This window comes from Cyrtonyx montezumae, unplaced genomic scaffold, assembly GCF_038088225.1.
Source record: "Cyrtonyx montezumae isolate F1298 unplaced genomic scaffold, pur_monq_1.0 scaffold_8, whole genome shotgun sequence".
NCBI lineage: Eukaryota > Metazoa > Chordata > Aves > Galliformes > Odontophoridae > Cyrtonyx > Cyrtonyx montezumae.
The window spans coordinates 31909473-31925879 of NW_027072089.1; the positions used below are offsets into that span (position 1 = coordinate 31909473).

Here is a 16407-nt window from a genome sequence, read left to right on the forward strand (position 1 = left end):
ATATGCTAGAGGTAAAGACTCAGCTCTATAACATGATTTACTGTAAGTGACATAGTATTTGGTACTATTTTTAACTATTCACAGCTATGTAATTAGTACAACTTTGAGAACTTGAACATGCAATATACTTAGCCAAAGCTGATATTAGAAGCAAAAAGTCCACATAAAAAGCACAGAGATCTGAAGTGTGTCTTCAGAGTATGCAGACTGTGCAGCTAATTTCTCTTATAGCTTGAAATGTTTTTATACTTGAGATGTTTATCATCAGTGATTTTTTTGTTGTTGTTAAAAACCTCCCCTCCTCCCTGGAACTAAGAATTGCTCATAGCAGGATGAATGTTAAAACTGTCTTCATCTGTTTGAATTCCATAAAGTTGTTAATAAAACCACATTACTCTGAGTGTTTTTTAATGCTTAAAATTATGTTCCACTTAGTCTTTGGTCTGTTACATGTTGAACCTCTTATATTTCATAGAAACCCTTAGCAAGGGTGTAACTGAGGTTGTGCTGTGTGTATGTTTTAATCTAAAGAGGCCAACAAAATGGATTTTTTGTGTGTGCGTTTTGCTTGTGGAAATACCATCAGAGTTACTTGGAATTCAGTGTTTAGTTTTGTTGTTGTTGTGTTTCCTGAAGCATGTGAGTTAAAGTGAAGTTAGCTTTGTACTTGTCTCTAGCTGATGACTAGCATGGAATCTCTGTTTAAAAAAAAAAAAAAAAAAAAAAAAAGAAGTGAGAAAAGCCTGCTGTACCTTCTAAGCATATGCAATTGAAATATTCAGGTTACAATACTAATGCATGTGATAAGAACCCAATTGAGAGGGGAATAAATAGTCACAGTTGTGAACAAAAGCATCGGCGCTGAAGTAATTTCAGGGGAAATTAATACTGGTTTAAGAAGATGAACTTCCTGTTAATGGACATGCTGCATTTTTTTTTTTTTTTTTTTGCCATCTGACCAGTCCTACTTTGATGTTGCTGTAGGGTGATCCTTCTGTATCATGATATTTCCCTACTAAAGATACTGATATTTTAAATTTACATAGTTTGCCAGTCTTTATGCCATATCATCATCTTGTAGAGAAAATCGTTTGTGGTGGGTAATATCTCTTCCAAATCTTAAATGATTTTGAACTCAGAAGTGTCTTAGATTTAGGCTAAATTGACTGAGGTATTTCACAACATTCTTGGTTCTTCTGATTTTGAGTGATTAGAATATAAAACAAGTTTTTTGCTGTCCAGAACTGTGTAAGTACTAATTTGAAGTCCTGATTTGAATGTAAGAAACAAAAGTTGTATTTCTACCTTTCCTCTTCTCTTTATTTTACTTTCTCCTATTTTTCTAGAATGCTTCTTTCCTAATATCTACATTCTTTTGGTTATGTATTGGAATATTGGCCATCAAATTTAATTACAGTGCATGTAATGGATTTTTTTCCTCTTCCTGAAATGTTAGGTCTTCTTCAAAGAAATTTTCCTGTATATCTTGGAAACTTCTACTAGCTCGTTTGATCATAAGTGGATGGTTATACAAACGCTGACACGGATATGTGCAGGTACTGAGGTCTACTTGGTTCTACTTTATACCTTTTATGCATGAAGCCATAACTGTACTTGCCTTTCATTGAAGGATGTACTCTTTGTTCCAGTTTTGACAATGTTGCTTTCTTTATAGATGCCCAGAGCGTAGTGGACATCTACGTGAACTATGATTGTGATTTAAATGCAGCAAATATATTCGAAAGGCTGGTTAATGACTTATCAAAGATTGCTCAAGGAAGAGGTAGCCAAGAACTTGGCATGTCCAATGTTCAGGTAATAAATAAGTAAATCTGCCAACCCTTATGAAATTTCATGTTTCTTGAAATGATAAGTTAAGACTAAGCTTTTTCTTCCACTAACATATTTATTTTGATTTTTTTTCTAGGAATTAAGTTTGAGAAAGAAAGGATTGGAGTGCTTAGTATCAATCTTGAAATGTATGGTGGAGTGGAGTAAGGATCAGTATGTAAATCCCAATTCTCAGACAACACTCGGTAAGACATGAGACGTCTTTCTTTTGGCTTTAGTAAAAAGGTAACACTGGAATTTAGCACATTTCTCCAGTATTTTGATATTTCTAGTTTCCAGATTGGTACAACTTCATGTATGGATTGGTGTCATTTGTATGATTTGCCTGTCATAATTGTATTAATTCTATAATGCTGCCACACTGAAAATTACTAAATCCTGTTATTTCACATATTTTTAACTTTAAAAGAGACTATAAAATGTAGTTTGAAATGTCTTTAGTTGCATATTGATTAAATTACCATTCAAGAAACCTGCATGGGAGCAATTTTTCATTTTTTAATATATAGCTATTGATTTTCCGTTGTTGTAAATAGTGAAGTAACTAAATTATTACTTGCTTTATTCTTGTTTCAATCAGATCTGAAATGAAGCCTGTTAAGATTGTACCAGAATTTTTAAGGGCTTAAATTTGGTAGTTGAAGTAATAAAGTAGAAGCTGAAACGTAGAGGTGGTTAGTACTACTGTTGTTGTTCTGAGTGAGAGCAGCAGCTACTTGGCATGTGTGATCATAAACATTTTTAGGCTCTCTGTTTCAGAGACTTTTAGTGTGAGTTGCTTCGTGTCAGAGGGTAACTTCCACCACGAGAATAAAAGGATCTGTACTTAGGTTCCTATGTTGTTCTTAAATACATGATACACTGAAAGAATCCTACTTGATGGACTGTAGTGATGTTTAGGTTATTTCCCAATGAAAATAAAATCGGAATATTTTAAGAAAAATAAATAGATCATTGATGATAACTCTTTTAGAAGCCTTTAGAGAGGATTTGAGAGAATAATTTTGACTTGATTTCAGTTTCTATTCACTTGAATGTATTGTCTGTATTTTCTATATATCTTATCCTTTCAATTTATAGGCCAAGAAAAACCTACAGAGCAGGACAGCAATGAAACCAAACACCCTGAGACAATTAACAGATATGGAAGCTTAAATTCCTTGGATTCTACTGCTTCATCAGGAATTGGCAGCTACAGCACACAGATGTCTGGCACTGACAACCCTGAGCAGTTTGAGGTCCTAAAGCAACAAAAGGAAATAATAGAACAAGGAATTGACTTGTGAGTGCCCTTTTATCACCCGTGGGAGGGTGGATTCTTTTGGAACTATGAAGATTCCTGGGTTTTTCTTCCTTCTCCTCATAGATATTCATCTTGTGTTAGGAAAAAAACTCTGGATGTAACAGCACTTCCTCTGGTGAAAGAGTGCTGAATGGTGTCCCCTTTGGAGCCTGTCAACAGTGTTTTGTGTTAACCTAATTCCTCACAGCTAGAAGATGAGTACTCTGAATGTTTCTTTTTTTTTTTTTCCAGACCTGCTTGTCTAAAAATAAGATTTTGAATTTGGATTTAAATAACTTTGAACTCATGTGATCAGTTAAATAGTACCTAATTTGCTGTACACATTACTGGCGGAAGTGCAATTAGTTTCCTCCTAATTCATTAATTTTTTTTTTCATAATTTGAACTGCAGGATAGTAATGTTGCTCAGTGGATTCTGACATGAATCTTCCAAGTGATTTCAGACTTGTCACCTCACCTCCTCGTTGAGGTCACTTTAAACAAACCTCCAAGTTTTCTGTAGCCTAGTATTCAGAACCTGAAAAAACATGCCGTAGTCCTTCAGTGTTTCAGTTTCTGTCGCTTGGTTCCTTGTCTAGTGCATTTCTTCTAGGCAACTCATGGATATCTAGAGTGGTTCACAGAGACAAAAAGGAAGAGCAACAAAGAATAATTATTCCTTTCCAGATCAAGAATTTGTTGATTTTGTGGAGTGTATGTTTTTGTTCCTGGAGATAACACTTCAAAATGTGCATTTTATTTACATTTATATGTATGTATGTATTTGTATGTATACACACATACAGTTCTGGAATGTGCAACAGACATGGAATTCTAGTTTGTTTTTTGTTAGATCAGTGAACAGCAGAACAGAAAATCAGAATAAAGAATAGTTCTTAGTTTATTGGGACCTGCTTGGATGCCATGAGGGCATTTTCTTAAGAAGGAGGAAGAGGTGGCCATTCACAGGATTAACAGGTGATGAAGGGAATAATCAGGAGTAACTTATTCCTTTCTGATACATAGTTTGATAAAGGGAAAATACTTACATACAGATTTTTGATGTCTCATCCACAATGATTTGATCTTCTTTGTTGAAGCAGGTATGGTTCGGTGCATAGTTAGGAGAGTTAACCATCATTCCATCCTGATCTTGATTGTACAGGTTCAATAAGAAGCCAAAGAGGGGGATTCAGTATCTGCAAGAGCAAGGAATGCTTGGCACTACCCCAGAAGATATTGCTCAGTTCTTGCATCAAGAGGAGAGATTAGATTCAGTAAGAGAACTGTTTTCCTTCTTTCTTATACTGATGTTTTGATATTAATTGCCAGTCCCATGAGTGTTTTAAAGTATATAACGTGACTGTGGAATGGAAGAGGAAACTTCTGTCTTAAAAAATTTGGGAAGTCATGGAATTAGTAATGCACTGTGGAGGAGAGTTGTACCCTATAAGCATCCTGCAGTTCAGCGGGGTGGAAAAAGGCTGACCTGCTTGAGCTGACTCATGACTTGCTAGTGTTCCTTGAACTGTATTTTAGTTAACTGTATTTATTGAGTCCAGAAGGGGACTGCCAAAATTAACTGCTCTTTATAGACAGCTTAAAAATAGTGTGGCACTGCCAACGTGAAAAACACATTTGCTGCCTCCCAGTGGAAAGTTATTTAATTGAGATACTGTGTTTGATTTGATTTACTGCTAGGAGCTGTTGCTGAATTTGGGATTGTCCTGCAGTATCTGGCAGAAGAGGATGGGAATATCTTACATTGGTATTGTCATGAAAGACACAGTTTTCTTAAACTGCAGTTCAGCACCATTGTGCTTAGTAGCCGCTCAGTTGTTTCCTAAGGAAAGGTGTGGATATACCTATAATTGTAGCTCTGACTTCAGTGACAAATTTCAGTACTGGAATTTAGAATCAGCCATAAAAAATCATTAATCTCTGTTTACATACACAGACATCATTATCTGAATGCAAAGCATTTTTAAAAGACAGGTTTCTCTGAATCAAAAGTTGCACTGATAGTGATACTGACAGTAATCAGGGGGATGTATTTGAGCATGGCCAAAGTATATTTGGGCACGGCTCTCAGGCATTTGAGGTCTATACTGTAGTGGGAATCAAGTTTATGTTAGTAAACTTTTCATTCCTATAAGTTCCCTAGCTATAAAGAACAGAAAAAGGAACAGATACTGTCTTTTGGACATGTGGTCTTTGTCTAGTAGAACAAAATGGTACATGAGTTAAATCAGAGAAGCAGAAAATCAGGCGTATAGAGCATGTAAGAGAGCACTGGAATATCTAGGGAAAATGCTTTGCTTTAGAGAGTAAAGGAGAAGCAGCAGTATGTGTTTGAGCTACATTCAAGCTTTTCTTTTTGTGTAACAAATAGGCACTATGAATCTTCTTATTCTGCTTAATTCTCTCCCCTCAACCACAATGTAAATGTGCTAGTTTGTATTTTTCTGTTCCTATTTTAGACTCAGGTTGGGGAGTTCCTGGGAGATAATGATAAATTCAACAAAGAAGTCATGTATGCATACGTAGACCAACACGACTTCTCAGGAAAGGATTTTGTTTCAGCTCTGCGTCTGTTTCTGGAGGGATTTCGTCTTCCTGGAGAGGCTCAAAAAATTGATCGGCTAATGGAGAAATTTGCTGCTAGATACTTAGAATGTAACCAAGGGTAAGTCATTCTTTATCTCCTGCACTTTGGAATACTGAATAATAAGTAAAAGTTTCTGATATGTTAAACTTTATGTATTTTTCTTCTTTCTCAATGCAGGCAAACTCTTTTTGCTAGTGCAGACACCGCATATGTCTTAGCTTACTCGATTATCATGTTGACAACAGATCTTCATAGTCCACAGGTATGTTGCTAGGGAAATATTTCTATCATCTGTAGATATCTAACTTTCAGCTTTTTTGACAGTGTAGCTATAAAAGCTTAATGTTTAGTTTAATCACAGAGTCATAGAAAGGCTTGGGTTGGAAGGAACCTCAAAGATGGTCAAGTTCTGACCCCCCTGCCACAAGCAAGGTTGCCAGCCACTAGATCAAATACTAGATCAGATTGCCCAGGGCCCCATCTAACCTGGCCTTAAACACCTCCAGGCACGGGGCATCCATGACCTCTCTGGGAAACCTGTTCCAGCACCTCTCCACTCTCAATGAAAAACTTCCCTGACATATAATTTAATCTCCCTCCTTTTAGTTTAAAAATATCCCCCCTTGTCCTATCACTATCTACCCGTGTTAATTTCCCTCCTGTTCATAATCTCCCTTTAAATATGGGAAGACCATAATGAGGTTTCCCCACAGCCTTCTCTTTTCCAGACTGAACAAACCCAGGTCCTCCAGCTTGTCTTTATAGGAGAGGTGCTTCAGCTCTTCATGGCCTTCCTCTGGACCCTCCTCCATCTTTCCTGTGTTGGGGGCTCAGAATTGAATGCAGTATTCCAGCTGGAGTCTCACAAGGACAAAATAGAGGGGAACACTCCAACCCTTGTCCTGCTGGTCACTCACGGATATCATTGGCCTTCCAGGCTACAAGTACATGCTGCTTGCTCACGTTAAGTTTTTCATCAGCCAGGGCCCCTAAAACTTTCTCAGCAGGGCTTCTCTCAAGGAGTTCTTCTTGCAGCTTGTATACTTACCTGGGACTACCTTGACCCAAGTGCAAAAGCTTGCACTTTGTGTCGTTGAAGCTCATGAGGTTCACAAGGGCCCACCTTTTTAATTTATCAAGGTTCCTTTGGATGGCATCAGTTTCTTCTGATGTATCAACTACCCCACTCAGCTTAGTGTCATCAGCACACTTGCTGAGGTTGCACTCAATCCCATCATCTGTGTCTTTGCTAACGATGTTAAAATGTACAGCAGCTAAGATGGACCTCTTGGGGACACTACTCATTACCAGCCTCTTCTTGGACACTGGGCCATTGACCATTAACCTTCTGATTACAACCTTCCATCCAATTCCTTATCCACCGAAGTCTACCCTTCATATCTCTCCTATTTTGAGATAAAGATGCTAGAATGGATGTAAAACATACGGTAGCTAAAGTTTGTGCACTTTTTAATTAACACTAATCTTTTCCATGATAAGATGAAGTTGTTTTGGTTAGCCCTTCCTTTGAGGTGTCGTTTCCTTACCTTGTGTTGGGTATAATGCTGAAAGTAGTAACCTACCACATGATACAGCCTTATATATCAATTATGATAGAGCCTATGTTACATTTCAGTAAGTACAGCTCACTTCTCCAGTGCGTGATACTAAAAACTTTAGTAATTGACCATCATTATTAAAAAAAAAAAAATCAGCAAAAAGTATTGAATTTTGGGATTACATTTAGAACAAATAGTCTGGTTTATATTTTTTAAGTGTATTTTTTTGTAACATATGGCTAATATATCTGCATATATATCTAATATATCTACTTGAGTGTTTATCAGTTAATGCCCACTTGTCTGTGGATGATGATGTAGATTTGATAAAGTCTTGCATATGTTGGATACTTAACAATTTCTTTTGAATCAGCAGATTCATGGTAACTTCTTATCTGCCCAGCTGCTTTTAGACAGCATTTTGACTAATATTAACGTGCTTCTTGTTCATATTAAAAGGTTGTTTCTGGTTTTCAGGTAAAGAATAAAATGACAAAAGAACAATATATTAAAATGAATAGAGGTATCAATGACAGTAAAGACCTTCCTGAGGAATATTTGTCTGCTATCTATAATGAAATAGCTGGAAAGAAGATTTCAATGAAAGAAACAAAAGAATTAACAATACCTACAAAATCCAGTAAGCAAAGTAAGTAATTGCAGTTAGCACTGGCTCTTCGGTGTCATGTAACTACATCCCCTATTTAAAATGAGGGATAAATGAAACCAGCATGATCTACATAACTTGGGAATAGACTTAGATAACTCATGTCATTTTACTTCACATAAATGCATGTTGCTACCCTCAAATGTGTGTTAAATTCAACTGTTTATTTTTACTTACTGAATTTCTTGTTTTTAGTCCACTGAGTGTGCTGGGTATGGGTTTTGCTGCTGACCAGCAACAGAGGGAGATGCATATGAGGACTTCATAAAGTAGGAGTATTGTCAATAGGCATGGTGCAGAACAAACACAGTAGTACTACCTTCTGCTTTTGGGATAAGCATTGTGGTGTGTGATTGTTTCTTTTTTCTGCAAATAAGCAGACTTTTTCAAAAATCTTTCATTGTTTTACATTTACAGGGCCCCAGTGAGTATGCTTTTCTGGTTTTCTTTTCCTCTCCCTGTTAACAGATAGACTTTTGCACAGTGAGAAAATTGAGAAATTACTCATTCTGGTTGTTAGACAAAGACTGTTAGGAGAGACTCTTGTTTATTCCTAGTGTAGCCAAATTTGTATACTTTAAAGCAGAAGTCCTAGGTTAGTCTTTTGAAAAGATTGCTTGCTGGAAATTGTATCTGGAAAAATCACCCATTCTATTTTCAATAATCACTCAGTTATTTTTTTCTATTGTAATCTTTAAAAGGCTTCTTATATTAGGCTCCAGTTTGTTTTTCTTGATAAGATGGACATTCCACTACTGAAATGAAAAGATGAAAAAGTAGATCTCTGAGAAAATGGATGTCCCTGTACTTCTGTTGTTTGCTGTGGTGATGGCTTGCTATGCAGCTTCCATTTGATTTGAAGTTAGCTTAGTGGATACAATTTTTATGTTGTCAGTTGAAGTAATTTTTTGTGCAAATCTCTAAGCTTTCTTATTGGATTAAAATGAGGTTACATTTCACACATAAACTTGTCTTAAGTTAAATTAATTCAACATTCTTCCTTGCTGATACATTAACCTCAGAAAATAATGAGAATACAAAAAAAAACCAACCACACCCTAATTCAAGTATGGAACTTGATGGAAATTTTCTGAAGTTCTGTTACTCCTGAAGATGCCTCTGCTGTAGATGGATGGATGTAAAAAAAAACGGAAAAAAATGTGTTACAGGTGTTGCCAGTGAAAAGCAGAGAAGGCTACTGTATAATCTGGAGATGGAACAAATGGCTAAGACAGCTAAAGCTCTAATGGAGGCAGTGAGCCATGTTCAGGCACCATTTACCAGTGCAACACACCTGGAGCATGTGAGACCCATGTTTAAGGTGAGCTACGTTTATAGATACATACTGCAAATATCACATCACGTGTATCTTCTTTACACTAAAAGCTGACAGACGGGATTTTCTGAAATTGCTAAACGTTTGTATCTGCTCTGTTTTGATTATTTTGTAAGTTATTTAACATGTAACAGGGAAGAATGGCTTTGAGCTCTCTTCTACTGAAGTTTCACTGCAGATTTGAGGCGTTTGTATGCCTCAATACAATGGAGAAATTAGAAGTATGAGAGAAACAGAAGTGTGAGGAGTAGTTAAAAACTTGAAATAATTGAATTTTTATTTCATGTTTGGAGATGTAGTCCAATCTCAGGCTAATTTCAGTCCATTGTTTGAGTCCCTCCTGCTGCTCTGAAGGGTGATTATTTCATGTTTTGGGGGAGTGGTTATCAGAGTGAACTTCTGCCTGATGTTCTCTGTTTCAAATGAATATTCCAGGGAGACTTGGGTGGTTGTCTAGTTTGGGGGCAGGTAGCTAGACCTGCGTTAAACTTGAATGGTTTTTATTTGTTTGCTTTTAAAACTTAATATTATTCTAAACAGCTGTCCTTACCATTGTGTAGGTGCAGACTTATCTGCAACCCAAATGCCTTTTCCCATACCAGTGACCCAGTTTTGTAGCTATAAAATATGCTCAATAGCTTACTGTGTCTGAGAGTGCTAGTGGATATAATCTTTGGCCATTAATTCATTTTGGTAAACTGACACTGAAAGAGATTGTTGTGCTTCTTCCATGCACTCTCATTTGCTGCCCTTGAGCCAGGTGCTCATATGACTCCTTTGTGAACTGCCCCAGGGTGTTAAATTCTCAGAAGACTACCCTGAAAAGAAGCAGTTGCCTGATGCAGTGTGCTATGAGGTCAAATTGAGCTTTCGGCCCTAGCTAGAGAGGGAATGAGGATGTAGCTGTGAAATTGCTGTCTGTGGGGCAAAATTCTAAGCTGTTTATCACCAGTATTAATAATTGGTAAGCAGGTCATTATTCCATACAGAATAATGCAGAGAGAAGCCCTTGCTTAAGATATAGTTTCAGAGATCACTTAGTAGGGGTGTACTGTACATCATTTTTCTCTACTCTCTTCTTAAAGGCTGAAATGAAATAACTTGCATACAGGCATGTAAAAAATCATAAATTTTGTTTCTCATTTGTATTATCAACCCTAGTGATCTGACATCCCTAGCCTTGATAGCCCTAGTATCTGAGGAGTTCATTTGTAAAATCCCTGTTCTTTTCCAAGAGCAAAATGTAAACAATCTGGGAAACACCCTGAACATCTCCTGTGAAGTTAATAAGAGAGATTTTCTTGTTGTTGTAAGCTAATTAAAGAACTGTTGACAGTGCTGCATGTATGTTGGAGAGAGAACTGTCTTGCCAAACATCAGAGATTTTGAAGTTGTGAATGCTTAATCTCCTGTGGTTTATTTAGACTTTATAATTTAGATTTCATCAGATGCTATAGATTTCTAGGCATCTCCTTCACTTATTGATAATGCAGATGTGATAAGCTTTACTGTATAGGTAGATTTGCCAAATGGTTAAACCAAAACAAAAGTACACTTTATGCAACCACTCAAGCACTCCTAATTTGGTGTATATTTTAAGTGATGGATTTTCCCATTATGACAAAAGTCTCTTGAGTAACAGCATAAATTTAGTTATAAAGTGTAACATAATGACCTCTAGACTGTTCTTAATGGAGGAAAGTATTTCAGTTTTGCAGTATTTCACATTGGTTTTGGTTGCATTAAGAATGAAAATTCAAATAGAAGGAAGTGAAGAAAAAAATAAAATAAAAAGTAATACTGCACTTCTGCAGCGTGCAGTAGGCAATTAAGTCCTGGATCAAGGAGTTCATCTGAATTTTTTAACAGTCTCCCAGGGGTGTGTTTTGATGTGTGCAGGTTTTAAGCAGTTTACCAAGGTAGTGCTTTTGAAATTACTAGTCTAAATGAATCCAAAACTCTGTGATGAATCGTTTCCACTTGAAATTCTGTGAAGTCTGTTGCTGCCTGCTGTGGCCATTGATTCTGTCTTGGATCTGAGGTGTCTTGAGGTAATTATTGCTAAAATTATCCTTGATACCCTGTGGTTTCCTTTTCTTAACCATATGATGGCATAGCAAAATTTTTTGCGACTTCTGATTCCTTTTTCTGCATGTTGGAGAGGGATCTTTAGCCACAAGGACAAGACCATGTAGATTCTCCTGCCATAACTTCTAGCTGAGCATAGTTGCAGTTCCACAGGAGGCATGAGGAAACAGTGGGATTTTATACAGCCTTTTACTGTCTTAAAGTAATTTTAGCTGAATAAATAAAATACCTTGCCTTATGTGCAACTTTTTATTAATCTTTTTTTTTTTAAACCAGGACAAACATGACTTACTGAGGTACATAGCTTTCTTTGCATTGAAACACATTGTATTGCTGCAGAATTGAATGTATCTGCTCTTTCCATAATTACTGGCTCTACTTTTATTCCCTGTTTAGTGAAGTATTCATGTGGAACTGATAGGTTATCTGGGGAATCCCAAAACTGCAATAGACATTTAAATGGTGTAACTTTGAGAACAGGATTTTTTTAGCTATCTGAAGCTGACTTTTTGCTGTATCGGAGTGGGAATGCTTGTCTCTGTCACTTCTATTTTCAGTCTGTTGGCTCTTGTAACTTCTTCCTTTTTTGCAGAAGGCAACTTCAGTGTTAATTATGAGTTGACTGAATTTAAGCTTCAGCAAAGTGTTGAAAATGTAACGTTTATTTTCTACAAGCAGTTGTTAATGTAATTTTTATTGTGCATGTTCCAGTTGGCATGGACGCCTTTCCTAGCTGCATTCAGCGTGGGTCTACAGGACTGTGATGATACAGAAGTTGCATCTCTTTGTTTGGAGGGTATACGATGTGCTATCAGGATTGCTTGCATTTTCAACATACAGGTAAAATAATAAACATTAAAGTTAAGGTTGAGATGATACTTCAAGTGCCAGCACAGTGTTAGTATTGTCCTAAAAGCTTTTGCTGCTGAAGCCATTACTCTAGTTCCTAGAGGCTGCTTGCTTCTGCATTTACTACAGTCTTATACCAGCTGATCTGTAAGGGTTCCTTCCAACAGAAATCTTTACTATATTTGACCGAGAGTGTTTTAAATAACATATTTCCTGTTGTTTTGTGGTAAATGCTGTCATGCTGATATACTGAGTTTTTGTTTCTCCAGAAGCACTTTTTCCATCAAAGTACTTCTTTTTCAGTTTTTTTTAGTGTAAGTGATATTATGTAAAGTACAGCTTTCTAGACTGTTTCATAAGTAAAATAATATTTCTGTGAGCTGTGTTTGAGAGCAGAATTTCAAACACAGAGACATAATATTAAATTGAAACTTTTATAATTGGATGTTATTTTAACCCTAATGACAATAGTAGTGTTTTTCCTGACATAATGCATTAAAATGTATTTTGCATTAAGTGCAGTGCCAGGAGTTCCAGAATTTTTGTCTCTAGAGGATAATAATTCTGATTAAATGCAAGGTTTGTTTTTGTTGGGTTGGTTATGGTTTTTGCTTTTCATTTTGAAATCATAGATAGTAAACATAATAAATGAAGGACTAGTGTGCCATAAGCCCTCTGTAGGGATAAATGAAGACAGGAGTAATCTAAATTCATGTATTATTTCTTGTTTATAATAAATAACTAAAACAAAAGCCCCCTTCAACACTGCCTCCAAAAAGAAAAAAAGGAATGTGTAAGACTAACTTAAATACAAACTGCTGGAATGCAGTAAGGTAATGAACACTTCTCTTACCTCTGTTCTTTCAGCAAATTTGAGAACTAATGTGGTAAGGCACATTGGGAGTTTTCATACAGCTAATTAAAAAAACAGTTTGAGATGATACAAGGTTTCCTGTCTTTTCACTTCATTTTTTTCTTTTTCATCCTGAACTGAACAGACATACATTTCATTAACAAAGCCTTCCTCGGAGTTTACAGCTGTGCAGTGAAATTGACTTTCCTGTTCTTATTGTTTCTAAATTGCAAATGTGGAACTGGTGCAGATTCCGGTTTCAGCAGCTGAGAAGGTTCACTCCATGTCCTGCAATGGTCTGTCCTTATTGGGGAGGGTGAGGCCACGTTTGCTTTAAGTTCCCAATGTTCCAAGAACGCAGCAGAATCAGTTGCAACTTTCCATTGGTTTGGTACAAACTTCAGTGAACTGGAAGTGTTTTATTTTTCTGTGGGAATTCTGTTTTGTCGTTACTGTTGTAAGTGCTGGTTTGTTGTTGGCTTCAGTACAGTACAGGACGTGATTCCATTACACAGGGTCCTGATGAGGTGAAAGCATTGTCTGACTTCAGGTGCAAGAAAGCTGTGGTGGTTTGAAGGAGTCTGGCAGATCTGTGCTTCTGCTAACTTAATCCTTAATGTTGGAAGCAGATTTTTCTTGTGCCCTTGATTGCTGCTGGTGAATAAACATGTGGAAGCTTAGATCAGAGTCCCACAACAGTTAGCCATTACTTTAGATGCCCAGAGAGTCAGTGAAGGGAGCCAGAGGCTTAGTTTTAATTGTGTAAGTGTATGATAGAGTTTAAGCTGTGCTTTCTCACCTCTGACCACGGTAAAGCCTCTCTAGAGGTTCTGTTTTCATTACTTATGCTGCTAACCTCAACCTGTCACATTCTGGGTTTTTTCCTCAAGCAGCTGGGACAAGACGTGCATATAAAGGATACATGCTGTTTGCTTACCTCATCTTTTTTAATTTCTGTTTGGTAGATGCATGGCTTAGTTTTTCTCCTTTAATTTGATAGCTTAGAAGAAGGATTGGGAAGGGAAGGGATACATGTATGGAACAGAGAGGGAAGGTAGAAATAAAAACGCATTCGTTTTTCAGAAGATATATAGTTTGTAGACTCCAAAACTTGCTCACTTGCTACTACACAGCTTCCACTTTCATGCTGGTGTGTCATTTGCTGTGCCTTCACCAGCATGCTCTGTTAGAGTAGTTGGGGCTGTACAGAACAGCTGTATGACTCTGAGAATTAAGCTCTTGTATTATGTCCTTCTGTTGTGATATTCCTGTTCCCTCTATAAAACATGCTCTGGGATTGATTTTTGTTTATATTTTGTTTGATATTATTTTGTGCTGAATGTTGTTTTTATATTTCAAAGCACTCTTAAGCATTCAAACAGTTAAATATCTTTCATAGCTGTCATTTGTTTCATTGATTTGCAGCCGTTTCACTTTGTCAGCTTTGGAATCTTGCATGACAGGAGAGCTAAATCTGCTTGTGAGCTCAGCTATAATCCCCTTTCTAGGTTTGTGATAAGTTCATACAAGACGTGAGGTCTTTCCTTTGGTGTTCATAGCACCCTAGTCTTAAAAATGAGATACCTGTGCGTAGAATGCTCACTTCTGTGCCTTGTTGAAGGATTTCATCTGCATAGACTATAGTCTCAGCTTTTGAAGTGTCTGAAGTGTGCAGGTTAAATGAAATATTTTTTAAGCAATTCTGTGGAATTGGCAAAAAGATGCTTTATAGATATGTTATTTAGACTCTGTTGCAAAAAAAAAAAAAAAAATTGTGAAAGTTGGGAGAATCTGCTAAGGCAGCAGAAAAGAGAGAAAGTCCAGGTGCAGCAAAAGAATACTAAAAGCTTAGCTAAGAAGCTGTGTTTCTTCTGAAACAGCATCCTGTTTCTGGGGGAAAAAATAGTCCCTGTAACAAACAAACTTAAAAATCTAGTGACCTTTGTGCCCTATGCGTTCTGTGCTGTCACACATTATACTTCATGCTCCCGAGTAAAGACTTTATCCAATAGCTTGCTACAGAAGAATTTGAGAGATTTTTGTTCTGTAAAATGCATCAGAAATTCAGTTTGAAGAAGAGAAAGGTAAACGGTATAGTTGCTAAATTTACACATTGTACTAAAATCAGGAAACAGAAAATACAAAACCAGTCTTTTTTTTCTCCTTTGTAGCTTGAAAGAGATGCCTACGTCCAAGCACTAGCAAGATTTACTTTACTTACAGTGAGTTCTGGTATTACTGAAATGAAGCAGAAGAATATTGACACAATTAAAACTCTCATCACAGTGGCTCATACAGATGGAAACTATTTAGGAAATTCCTGGCATGAGGTACCGAAGTTAATTTGTTCTTGAGCTGTAAGAATGCTTACTGAATTTGAATGTACCTGTGTGCTCAATTGTGCATGAATACAGTGTTCTATAGGAAAGTGTCACATATATACTTTCACACATACATTACATAGAATTGCTTATTCTGCAGCCAACTGAAATTAGCAAAATGTGTCAAACTCAGAAAAAAGAGACTAATGCTGTAATATTCCAATTACTTCTCATTTTACACTGAAGAGCAAGAATACTTGCCTGACCTTGAACACTTGGGGGGGGTGGAAAGGTTAATTTATAAACATCTGCCTTCAGGTTTATGTTTTTACTGTTTTAAAGTAATTTTGTTGCTAAACAAGTTCTTTACTCTCTGTACTAGATTCTGAAATGCATCAGTCAACTTGAGCTGGCACAGCTAATAGGAACTGGAGTAAAACCTCGTTACATCTCAGGGACAGTACGTGGCAGGGAAGGTTCTTTTACAGGGACAAAAGATCAGGCACCTGACGAATTTGCGGGGCTAGGGCTGGGTAAGTAATATAGATACTAAATATTTTGTGTGCAGGCACTTATTAGTTTGCACCTTGCTTGCTTTGTTGGTGAATGTCAAGTTCAGAGATCCTTCTGAAATGGCATCTACATGTATATCTTGTGATTTGAGTAGGCATCTCTGGAATGTTCATTTTGCTGTGTGAACTATTATCACTGGGATGAGAAAGTGGGAAGCGTAAGGAAATTATACTTTATTTCTTTTAAAATACAGCTGATCAAGTAAGAATGTATTGCTGATAGTATGAGCAGATTTAATAATAATTAGTGGTCTAAATATTGTACCACGTGTGGGTAAAGATGTAGGGTATGGAAACACTGAGACAGTATAACTCCCATTAGACTGTTATAAATTTTCAGTTTCACAAGACTGCTATGTATCTCCTGCTTTGTGAGTGATTTTATCTGCAGTCCTGCAAAATCTTTGCACTCCCTCAGGCT

General features: G+C 36.7%; 1 protein-coding gene across 1 annotated transcript in view; it reads left to right on the forward strand.

The window, feature by feature from the left end:
• Nucleotides 1-16407, forward strand: part of ARFGEF1 (ADP ribosylation factor guanine nucleotide exchange factor 1) — an 85104-nt gene that overhangs the window by 49821 nt on the left and 18876 nt on the right. The window contains exons 11-22 of the mRNA XM_065751899.1: nucleotides 1457-1556; nucleotides 1676-1815; nucleotides 1928-2036; nucleotides 2932-3133; nucleotides 4299-4410; nucleotides 5614-5819; nucleotides 5919-6003; nucleotides 7778-7949; nucleotides 9137-9288; nucleotides 12103-12231; nucleotides 15265-15423; nucleotides 15797-15947. Coding sequence (XP_065607971.1) covers nucleotides 1457-1556; nucleotides 1676-1815; nucleotides 1928-2036; nucleotides 2932-3133; nucleotides 4299-4410; nucleotides 5614-5819; nucleotides 5919-6003; nucleotides 7778-7949; nucleotides 9137-9288; nucleotides 12103-12231; nucleotides 15265-15423; nucleotides 15797-15947 — 1717 coding nt within the window. The remainder of the gene's footprint in view (nucleotides 1-1456; nucleotides 1557-1675; nucleotides 1816-1927; nucleotides 2037-2931; nucleotides 3134-4298; nucleotides 4411-5613; nucleotides 5820-5918; nucleotides 6004-7777; nucleotides 7950-9136; nucleotides 9289-12102; nucleotides 12232-15264; nucleotides 15424-15796; nucleotides 15948-16407) is intronic.